This window comes from Phoca vitulina, unplaced genomic scaffold (assembly GCF_004348235.1).
Source record: "Phoca vitulina isolate PV1807 unplaced genomic scaffold, GSC_HSeal_1.0 scaffold41, whole genome shotgun sequence".
NCBI lineage: Eukaryota > Metazoa > Chordata > Mammalia > Carnivora > Phocidae > Phoca > Phoca vitulina.
In genome coordinates, this window is record NW_022589744.1 from 12,266,296 (window position 1) to 12,277,520 (window position 11,225).

Sequence of the window (11,225 nt, forward strand, 5' to 3'; positions counted from 1 at the left end):
GGCCCTCCACAGCCCCGCTTCCAGTCTCCAGCCCGTGCTTCTGATTACACGGTTCGGGGCGTCCACCCCGGGTGTGAGCCCCAACTTCGCGGACCCACGGCTGAGGCACAGGGGAGGGGGCCCTTGGGTGGCTCTCAAGAAAAGGCCTGAGCCCCGAGCTAAGGAGCGGAGGCAGAGGCGAGTGGCAGTGGGCAGGAAAAGACAGAATGAGTGGCGCAGACGCGGGAAGAGGGAGTCTGTTTAATGACACGGCTGGGTCTGGTTACAAACATCAGAAACTACAAAAGGACAGGCAGTTACACGCATGGCTGCATGAGGATGGGACAGGAGGGGACACGGCACAGAAGCCACAGTAACCAGACATCCTTGCGGATGGCACACGTGACCGAGGGGCACACACGGGGGGTTCCCCAGCAACTCTGACCCCGATGGGTGGACAGGACCGACTGGCAGCCAGCAGCCAGGGGGCAGGGAGGGAAGGCCCTCGGCCCGCAGAGCTGCAGGATGGGACAGAGGCATCTGGCCTGTCATCACTGACAGCAGCGTGGAGCCCCACTCCCGCTGGGCTCCTAGCAGCAAAGGCAGATGGGGCTGGCATTCGAGGTTTCTGCACCAGGGCCCCTCCCCCGGTGGGGGGTCCTCCTGTCCCACACTGCTGGCCCCTCGGTCTGCCCTTGCCCATGCTGGAGCAAGTCAGGGAGCCACATCCTTTCTGGGGCAGGGGGAGAGGGGGAAAGCCAAATCCTTTTTACCTAGAAGTGGAAAGCAGGAATGTGCGGAGCTGGTTGGAGAAAGGGCTGGACTCTGCTGGCCAGCTGGGTCACCCCCACCCTGCCCACCCAGGCCCTTGGGTCACCCCCACCCTACCCACAGGCGTAGATTCTCTCTGTGCTGAGATGGGACCCCCGTCTCTGCCAGAACACTCTGTCCTCTGCCCAGAGGCATGACCAGGACCCCTCCCTGCCCCACACGCAGATGGGCAAAACCAAGGCTTCACATGTGCCTCTGGGCCCCGTAGATACACAGTATAGATATGTATGTATATATATATATTTTATATAGAGATTGTATATAGAATATATCTGTATATATGGTAGATGAGTGTGCATGATGCTCTAGATAGGTGATGTGGGGACCTGCATGCTGGTCGGGCAGATAGAAACGGGGCTGCCTTATTCCCGGAGAGACTCAGACCTGCCCCGGACCCCTGTCAGCTGCTCAGCTAGGTCTCTGACAGAGAGTAGAAAAGCTAAGAAGAGTGGGCCCAGCTCTTCAGGGAGGAAGCGTCCCCCACCCCCACAGGCCGCTGAGCTGGGGTCCGCATCCCCACAGCCAGCGCCACCTCCCGGCGGCTCCAGTGGGAACTGTGGCCACAACAGAGGCTGCCTCTTTCCGGGAAGATGAGTCAGGGATTCCTCCAGCTTCCTTGGCACCCAGGAATGGAGGGTCAAGGAGGGTCTTCAGAACTCGGCCTTCTGCTCAAGGTGCTGCCTGGGAGGGGGAGGAAAGAGGGAGTCCTATGGCCCCGAAGAGGGCAGCGTGGCTGGTGGGCTGTGGATGAGATAGGAGATGGAGATAAGAGGTTACAAGGGGCACGGAGTGGGGTCAGGGAATAAGGGGGTCAGGGGAGAGGGGTCAGGGGACGACGGCAAGGCAGGACACGATCTGCCGGGACACCCAGCCCGCTGCAGCTGGAAGCAACCCGCCAGACCCGAGTTCTAGCCCCCTTTGGCCAGAAACTTGCTGCGTGACCTCAGACAAATCAGGTGGCCCACCTGAACCCCAGATCTTTCTCTCCAACATGTGAATAACGTCTGCCGTGCTTACCTCTATGAGAATGGAGTAACATCAACTGTGTGAACAGATTTCACAAACCACAAAGAACCTTTCAAACATCAGCTCCTCTCCTGTTAATTCTGAGACCCGTGTCCTCTCTGGTTGGCCTGTCTGGGTACCCTTCTTGTGACCCATAGGCATTCTCTGCACACGCAGCCCTTTTGCACTCATCACCATGCCCCCCAACGTCCTGACTCCCCCACCCACAAAAAAAAATGCACACACACCCTTAAGCAGAGACAGTTCAATAAACAGTGGCATCTGGCCCACCACTGCTTCCCTGATAAGAGAAGCTGGACCGAGGCCTTCTAGAACTCTGCTCTGTAACTCCCTCCCACCATCTGAACCCATTTGGACCTTAGCAGTAGGTTGGGTCTGTAGGCCCCACGCCCAAGGAGACACGCCTTCTCGGGGCCCATACCCGTGCCCTCAGGAGACCGGGGTAGGGGGGGTGAAAGTGCAAAGGGACGAGGGGACAATCCCCACGACTTCACGGCTGGTGGGTGTGGGGGGAGACACAAATTTGAGGTGCCCAGGCCCAGATGGATGCAGGGCTCCAGCCAGTCCCCACAACAGCCCATCCATTCACTCCACGAGGAGCAGAAATGGGCAGACTGAGATTCTGGTGGTTTCTTAATGTTTGGGATTTGGTGAGATGTAAGTCCCACGGGTCCAGCTGGGGCAAGACAGGGGAGGGGACAGGGCTTCGTGTCGGGAAACGCCGTCCATGTGTTTCTGATTCACTGGGACTCACGCTGGCCAGCTCTCTCCTTCTCCCTCTCCAGTTCCTCTAGGCCCATGTAAAAAAGCCCTTTTCTCTAGAAGCAGGAAGTGTTGTCTCCTGGCTGTAAACAAACTCATCTCTGGCAGCTGGAGCTGAGCCGGCCTGGGGAGAGGCGTGGGAGGGCAAGCCCCTTCCCCCCACAGACCCTCCCTGGCCCCTCTGTCTGCTTCCGGCCGCTCTCCGGGCTCTACCAGCCCCTCCTCTGGCAGGTAAAGATCTTCTGCCGGCTTCCCGTCCGTCCCCCCCCCTCCCCGGGGATCTGGGGTAGGCCAGGGCCCAGCTGTGCACATCTGGAGTCGCTCCCTGGCTGTAGCCAGAAGTTCCTGAGGTTTCTACTCTCCTGGGGTGGTGCCGCCGTGGGGGAAGGGAGCCGGAGCAAGCTGGGGCCGGTGTGGTCAGCAGCAGGAAGGTCAGGAGGCCTGGCCTCCCAAGGTCGCCCTCAGGGGACCTCCTCCAGAGCTGGGCCTGGAGGCCTTGTGAGCAGGAGGTCCCGGCAAGCTCCGTGGGCCAGCTTGGAGCCCAGGGAGGAGACGCGCCTTTTCCATGGGAAACTGCTGGGAATGTTTCTCTACAACGCGTGTCCTGGGCCGCTGGCTGACCCCTGCTTCCCATTCCCGCCTACGCTCCTCTCCCTCCTTCCTACTCCAGCTCTGCCTCCGCCCCTCCATTGAGCTCCCAGAGCTGCCTGCCCCTTGGGGGCCCAGGCAGGCCGGAGTGTTCCCAGCCACCATGTCTGGGGGCCAGCCCTCCCCTCCTGCCCCGAGTCAGCTGGAGTCACTGAGGCTGGCCACCCTCCTCAAGCCCATCTCCCCGGCCCTCACCCCAGAACTGGGAACCTGGCCTCCAGGGTCAGCCTACAAGTAAACACTGCTGACGGTATGCGTGGTGGTGATACCCTCGCAGGCCCCTCGTGGGCTTGGGCATGTGCATCTGTGTGCACACATCCTCGTGATTCTCATGGCTCCAGCCCTATCGAGGCAGAGGCAGGACGGAGCACTGGTCAGCATGAGCTGAAAAACAGCCCCATGTGATTGGTAGCCAGGGAGGAAGTGGTCGGACTTAGCCTGGCCTGCCTCTGGGCCCAATGAGCTAGCCTTCCCGCCAGGAACCTTTTAGAGCTGCCCTGGGCGGCCTTGGTCTTGGGGGTCTCCGAGTGCTCTCTTGTCCTAGAGAAGGAGAATTTGTCCAGGGCTCACTGCTCCGACCAGCCCGTGGTAGGGGCTGAGCCCTTTCCCATCGTGCCTGTTCTTAAATGTGTCAGACCCCAGACCCAGCGTCCCGGAAGTGTTCCTGCCCCAGCAGTCAGCTCCTGTGCCCAGGAGAGATGGGAGATCAGGGGGCAGGGGAGGACACGGCGGGGAGGCTGCCCGGCCCACCCTCAACCCTCCTCACGTGGTGGCGTTGGGGACCTGCTGTACCCAGCCCACTTCCTTGTAGGCAGCGGTCACGTGGCTGTAGATGAGGCCACGCAGCTTGGCCCAGGCTCTCTGCGTCTCCGGTGGGAAGTCATTGGCAAATTCCTCGGCGATCACCTCCAGAATCACCCCAGAGAGGATCTGGGAGCAAAGGGAGGAGGGGAAAGTAAGTGCCTGGGTGCGCTGCACCCCCCCAAGCCCCCAGGAACCCCAGCACCCCTTCTATCCAGAGTTTGGCCAAGGGGATCATTGACGACACGACAGCCTGGCAGCTTGGGAGCCAGGCACCTTTGAGACCCGATCCTGCCGCCCCTCCCTGTCACAGCCACGCTGGGGGAAGAGGCTGGGCTGTCCAGTGGTCACCGGCTGTTGCCCCAGGAGCTCCCAGAGCAGAGCAGGTTGGGTGGTGCACTGGCCACGCCCACCTAGCCACGTACCTTGAAGTACATGGGCTCCACCTTGTGCTTGAGGGCGTGGGCTTTGCCCACAAGGGCGAGCACAGAGGATACCTTCTCGGGGTCGTGCAGGTTTTCCACCACGGTGTTGAGGGCCCCCATGACCCGGCAGGCGTGTTTCCGCAGCTGGGGGCTCTTCTCCATCTCCAGGGGCTCGGTCATGTGCTTGAACTGGCTGAAGTACTGCTTGGCCGACGGGAAGTTCACAAAGAACCTGGTGGGAGGGGAGGTGAGCGCTGAAGTAGGGGCTGCCATGGCCCCACCCCGAGGTGGCCAAGATGATGGGGGTGCAGGGTAGGAGGGGCAGGACCCGAAAATGTTTTCACCACCTTGTGTAGCTGTCCCTCAGATGCAGACCCTCCCTCTGGCCGAGCTGGTGTACGTGCACCTCCCCCAACCCCCCTCCCCCAGGTCCTGGCCATTTCCATCCGCCAGACTTGCATACTGTCAGCTCTGTCCCCCAAGCCTCTGTCTTTCTTGCTCTGGCCTCCTTTCCAAACCCGACACACCCTTCAAGGCTGGCTCCAGTCCCAGCAGAGAGGGTAAGAGCTCTAGTTCTGGAATCTCGGGCCCGCGTGACCTTGGGCAAGTGACTTTACTTTTCTGAGGCTCAGTGTCCTCATCCATGCAATGGGCATCGTTGTTCCTGGCTTGCTATGAGGATGAACTGAGAAACCACGGGTGGAGTCCTCAGCACAGTGTGAACGCGGGGTGCTCAGTAAATGCCAGCCTTTATTGCGATCAAGTTAGAGCTCTCTTTGCAGACAAAGTAAAGCCTGAGTGACCTAGCTCAGGTCACCCAGTCCACGGAGGGAAGAAATGCGACTCAGTCCTCCTGCCAACTCGTCTGTTCCCTCCTCACGACCTGCTTTCCTCCTCAGCCAGTAGCACATATTGATTGGCTAATTTAATTAGAGCTACGGCCTAGTCTTACCCTCCTAGTGTGGTTCCGTCATTACTTTACATCTGCACATCATGCTTCTCCAAGAAGCCTCAGCACATCCTGTGGCAGATCCCAGGTCTTTTTAGCTCTCTCCCTGCCTCTCCAGTTTACCTGAGATTGTCTAATTCCCCCCCCGCCCCGCCCCAAATATCACTTTTGTTAGGTCACTCTCGTGCTCAAAAACATTCAGTGAAAAAAACAAAAAAAAAACAAAAAAACACTCAGTGGCTCCCCATTGCCTACCGGACAGAGTCAAAATCCTTAACCTGGGATTCCAGGCTTCCGACAAACTGTCCCAACTCAGCCACCTTCCTCCAGCCCCCTCCAGCTGCTGGTAAAGCACTCCTTGGGCCGGCCAGCCTTTCCACACCGTAGGTGGGATGTCTTCCTCACTCTTTCTCACGTTGGACTGGCCTCCCCCAAGTGCCCGGGCTTGCCCAGGGTGACTGTTTTCCCCTTAAGGCCATTAGGGGTTCTCCCGACACCTTCTACGGCTTCTTCCCTTTCTGACTGTTGGACTGGGTCCCACAACCCAAGGGCAGGGCCTGTGGCTCTCACACACCCTCTGACCCATCACCTCAGCCCAGGGCCCTGTGGTCTGCAGGATGACACCGACGACCTCTGCATCCCCTCTCCCAGCCAGAGCTGGACGTTGGGGGAGGTACACGCGGAGACTCGATCAGAACTTCTGAACGTGTAGGGAATGTCTTGGGACAACCTGTTTTGTCCGGTGGTGTCACAAATCTGAAGTGTCCCCTTTTGTGATCAGAGAAAGCTGATAATCTGCCAAATCAGCCCTTTGGCCAGAGAGCTGGAACAGATGCAGAAAGAGCATCTGGCTGGGGCCATCCCTTCAGGGGACAAAGCTGCTTGCTGGCAGGGGGAGTGACTAGGACACGGCCCATGTGGAGACCAAGGGTGACCTTGGGCAAACCACTTCACAACCTCTTGTCTGCACAAGTGTGAGAGGAGTTCCTCCCGCCCGATACTTCACAGATATACTGGTGAGGACAAATGAGGCAATGAGTCTGAAAAGACAGTGGATTTTTCTGGAGAGGCACTGCATGAAGGACAAATGTGAAGAACCCAATCTGGACTTAAATGAGTATCTTAGGCTGTGGGCATTTCACATTGCCATAAAGATAATGATCGCTGTTTGCCTGGTGTGTTGCCACGTGCAAAACATCTCCACCTGTTCTTTAATTTAATTGCCACCACCAAGCAGGCATTATATTCATTTTACTGATGAGGAGCTAACAGGGAAGACTTACTGAGCACTTACTAGATTGTTTCATTAATCCTGCAATAGCCTCCTGACGTTGGCACTGTTTTTATCCCCATGTTCTGCTGTAGGAATCGATGCCCCAGGTTGCCCAGCAAAGTGGGTGGCAGGGCCAGGAAGGAGAGACCCTACCCACCCCATCCTGCCTCGGAGAGACTGCTATGCCAGGGAGACAGGGGCCTGGGACCCAGTGAGTCTCCTGCCCCAACACCCCGGGTCCAGGTGATGGCCCTGAGGAGTGACGGTCCCAGGGAGCCCGACTGCTGCACCAGGGGAGTCTGGGGCCGCATGCTCTGCTCCTTCATCCTGGCCTCTATCCCCGGCCCCTCCGCAGGCACTCTCTCGACCCTCCCAGTCCAGGCCTGTGCTGTCAGCCGGGGAGAAACCTCAGCAGCCAGCCTTGGGGAGTTTCTCAGCTCCCAGAGGCATCTGGGCTTCCAGCAGAGCCTGAAATAGGCTCGTCTGAGTGCGAGGAGGGGAAGGCGGCAGAGTTACAACCGGGAGGGGAGGCTTCCCAGAGCATGGGTGTTCCCTCTCAGTTGGAGTGCAGGTGTGGGGTCTGGCTCAGACCCAAAGACAGCTTCTCCAGCACTGCCACCACCTTCCTGGCTGCGAACTCCTGGGTGGGGGGGAAGTAGAGCACGGGGGTGCGGCTGGCTTTAGCCCAGCAGGGAGGGAGGACCCGAGAGCAATGGGCCGGAGGACTAGTGTCTCAGGCTCTCACTGGGGCCTGTCCCTGTGGATATGTGTGAAATTGGGGAGCGGGGTGTGACAGAACTGAGGTGCACGGGATCTGGGGAGGGGCCTTTGGGACACCCGAGAAGCTTATCGATCTTGCCCTTTCCTCCCTTTAACCAAGCCTCCCCCAACTGGCAGGTCAGGGGGCAGGGAGCAGGAAGAGACCCAGGAGGGGCAGGCTGGTGGGGCCTGGGTCTGGCAGGGAGTTGCTGAGCCAGCGCTGGGCTCCCATCAACACAGAGGTGGGTCAGGTGGAGTGTGGCCTGGGCTGACCAGCAGGCTAGATCTAACTGCTATCTCAGGCCTTCTCAGATGAATTGTGGACCTTCACTGAGCACTGAGCACATTGGTAAATGCCCCCCCACCCCGCCCCACCCACCCAAACCCAGCCTCCCTAAGATTCAGGAATGGGGAACTGCAGGGGCATAGAGAGAAAGATCTTGTCAGAATATTAGACTCTCAAGAAAGAGCCCTGGCCGTAGTGTTCAGTTCCTTCCTCTGCACCCCCATTCCCCGGGGAGGCTGGGTGGTACCCCAGGAGCTGCACCTTGGACACGTCCCCTCCACGTCCTCCCTGGCAAATGGCAGGGTGTCGGGACAGCAAATCTCCAAGGCCCTAAGGACTCCACCTCCTTTCCTCTTGGTGACCCATGTGCACACCGGGGTGCATCCTAAGGCCTGGTGGGCTCGCGTGAGCCGACACACACAGCAAAGAGCCGCCCTCCGGGGCAGCAGTCTGGCACATCTGTGACTCCACTACCCACCGTGTGCTTGTGTGGGTGCTCCCACGTGTAGGTCTGTGTCTCAGAATGTCCGATGGCTTTGGGATCTGAAACCCCCTTGTAGCCTCCCCACCATCACCCCCCCGCCATGTTTCTGGGTCTCGGGGCTGCCCAAAGAGCTGCCTTCCTCAGGAATTCTCCTCCAACTCAAGAGTGCCTCTTGCTCTTCTTCCTCCAAAATTTGTTTCCAAGTTGGAATCAGGGCATATCGATATGGAGCTGGGTAGGTCTCAGGCTTAGGGGAGGCAGAAGGCAGAGAGAGTCAGGGAGACAGAGAACCCAGAGCCAGGGGCCAGGACTGGGAGACAGGCATGCATTTCAACTCTCCCTTCCACAAACAAGGGCTCACCCCATCTCCAAAGAATAAGGCTGCCCTGCTCTGTCCCAGATCTGGCCGTTTCCCTCTGCTTCGGACAGAGGGTTGAGGGTGAATGTGGGTCTGGGGCCCCAGGGACCAGCATGTGTGGGAAGAGAGCATCATTCCGTGGCTGTAGTCTGTTACTAGCTTGTGTGGGGTGGGGACATTAACTATAGAGCAACGGTATGTGTCCACCAGTGTGTGGTGTGCAAATAAGTGTTACTTTGGGGGCTTGTGGTACCTGAGTAACCCCTGAGCCCAAGACACATGGCCTTTCCTCCTCAAGTGGTCATTCCAGGGTGGGGTCCTGACTCCTGACACTTCTTCCTTTCCCTCCTCAGCTCAGCAGGCACGGTACCCTAGGGACCCTTCACTTCTCCACTCACCTGTGCCTCACCTGGGAGCTCCCTGTCCGCCCACCCCCTAGGGGCAGGAAGGGGCCAGCTGGGGAAGCCGGACCCTAGTGTCCTACTCCTTCTGACCTCTATTCTCTGGCTCTTTGCTCTGTCCTTCCAAGAGGCTGTGAACACAGAAAGGGGCTGAGCTGGAGAGGGGTCTGCTCCTCTTTGTCCCTCTGCTTGGCTGAGCCTCAGTCTTCCTGCCTCTAAAATGGGGAGTCCCCAGCTGAAGCACACAAATTGAAATGTGTGTCTGTGGGAGCTGGGTTGGGTGGTTGGGGTCGCTGGTGAAGAAGGCATGCCTGGCCCAGCCAGGAGTTCTGAGGCCCGGGAGAGGAGAGGGACCGAGGTGTCCTCCTCCTGCGTCTGGCTCTTAGTTCCTAGCCCCACGCCCAGAGCCAGGACCGGCTCAGCCAGGGCTTCGCCCACCCCAAGGCGCCCCACACTGCCCGCACCCGGGCAGGCCCGGCCCCAATTTCAGCTGGAGAGGTGGCGCCGGAGCTCGGACCCGGGCCGAACCCGCCCCTGCCCGGAGCCGCTGCCGCCCTCCCTCCCCCGGCCTCGGCCGGGCCGGAGTGACACCTACCTCACCAGGATGGCCACCCCCACGTCCTCGCAGTTGGCATAGAGCCGGGCCCACGTAGCCTGCACCGCCTTCCTCTCCGCCTCGGACAGCTCCTCGCTCCGCTCCCTGCGCTCAATCTCCATCTCGCCCGGCACTTTCTCCATGAGCAGCTCCAAGCCCAGCCCGGCTTCGCTCGGCGGCGGCGGGGCGCGGGGCGCCGGGCGCGGGGAGCCGGGGCCGGCTGCGTGCGCGGCGGGCGGGCTGGCGAGTGAGGGGTAGAGCGCGCCGGAGGGAGGGAGCGTGTCTGTGCGCGCCGGGTGTGTGTGTGTGTGTGTGTGTGTGTGTGTGTGCAGGGTATATGTGCGGGGGGCGGGGGACCGCGAGCGGGGGGCGGGGATGTGTTCTGCTGGAAAAATGTTAAAAAAAATAAAGCCGCTCCAAACCCCCAACCCCGCGTCGGTGAGCCAATTCCGGCAAGGTGAAGGCTGGGTGGGGTGGGGGCGACGCGGCGGGCGCCCGCGAGGCCACCGCGGACCTTGACCGCCGGGCGGGGCTGGGGCGTAGGTGTGGTGGGAGTGCTGGGGGGGCCTCGGGGGGAGGGGACGGTCACGCGGCGCCGGGCTGTGCCGGCCGCGCAGGAGTGCGCCCCGGGCGGGCGCGGGTCGGGGGGCACGGTGTCCCGGCTCACGCTGCGGGCGGTGTCGGGCCGGGCGCGTGTGTGCACCCTTCACGCGGCGGGGAACTGACTCAAAGTCAAACACTCCCAGGCGTTTGCGGCGTGGCCGCCCCCCCGAGGGGGCGGACGCAGCCCCTCCGGCGGCGCGGGGGTCCCAGCTGAGCTCACGCTCACTCCGGGCTTCTCCCTAGCCGGCCACTGGGGGCCGCGGCGCCACTCCCAGAGCTCCCGACCCCAGGCTCCGGAGGGTTTAGGACTGGGGTCCCTTCCCTGCTCCAATTCCGTATTGGAATCCCCCGCTGCGGGGATGGGGGACAGCTGTCGAACTTCAGCGCGGGAGGCCTGCGGTCCCCTTTCCTTCCGGCCAGCAACCACCCCCGCCCACCCTGTGCGTGCACATGGCGTCGGAAAAAAAAGTCCCTGAGTGGTTTATTAATGACACACGCAAGCAAAAAACAGGCGCTACCCCGAATTCCGGCCCTGGTGGAGGAAAGTCCACAAGAAAGGCAGCCGGCCGGTCAAGGAGGTACTGGGGGGAAGGTTCAAGAAATCTTGGGGAGGCCCAGGCCCTGGAGACATCTCAGCTGCCAAGGCTGAGATTAGGCAGCGGTTCTGCGAATGGAGGAGACAAATCCTTGTCCTGGTGGTCCTGCTCTGCGAGGTGTAAGCGCCACAGGACCGGAGGTGGGGGCTGGGCCTCAGAGCCAGAGGGTCCCTACCCTGCAAGTAACTGTTCAGACCTGGGACGGCCGGGTCCCACCTCTGACTCCCAGCCCCAGCCCGAGGCCAATGTCCAGTTCCCCCGAACGCTCCCTGGTGACCCCACCCTTCTCAAGACTTTGGGTCCCACTGTGAGTATTAGAAGAGGTTGGCTCTCCTCTTCAGCTTTGGTTTAGGTATGTTGAAAATCATATTTCAAAGTAGAGAGCCCAGCTGGAGCCCCAGCTCTGGCCCTCCCTGGAGCTCAGGGTTCAGGTACCTCCCTGGAATCCT

The 11,225-nt window shown here is 60.4% G+C and overlaps 1 protein-coding gene across 3 annotated transcripts; it reads right to left on the reverse strand.

The window, feature by feature from the left end:
* Positions 1-226: 226 nt before the first annotated feature.
* On the reverse strand, positions 227-9,826 carry CYGB (cytoglobin). 3 transcript variants are annotated; one of them, XM_032429775.1, is made up of 4 exons: positions 9,578-9,826; positions 4,473-4,704; positions 4,039-4,176; positions 227-1,551 (listed from the first exon to the last, which is right to left on the reverse strand). In XM_032429775.1, the coding sequence occupies exons 1-4, from the start codon at positions 9,718-9,720 to the stop codon at positions 1,480-1,482; spliced, it is 585 nt and encodes a 194-aa protein (XP_032285666.1). In that variant the 5' UTR covers positions 9,721-9,826; the 3' UTR covers positions 227-1,479. The 3 variants fall into 3 exon arrangements, with proteins under 3 accessions (XP_032285666.1, XP_032285668.1, XP_032285667.1); XM_032429777.1 differs by having other exon boundaries at positions 227-1,491; positions 4,013-4,176; XM_032429776.1 differs by having other exon boundaries at positions 4,013-4,176.
* Between the last annotated feature and the right edge of the window lie 1,399 nt (positions 9,827-11,225).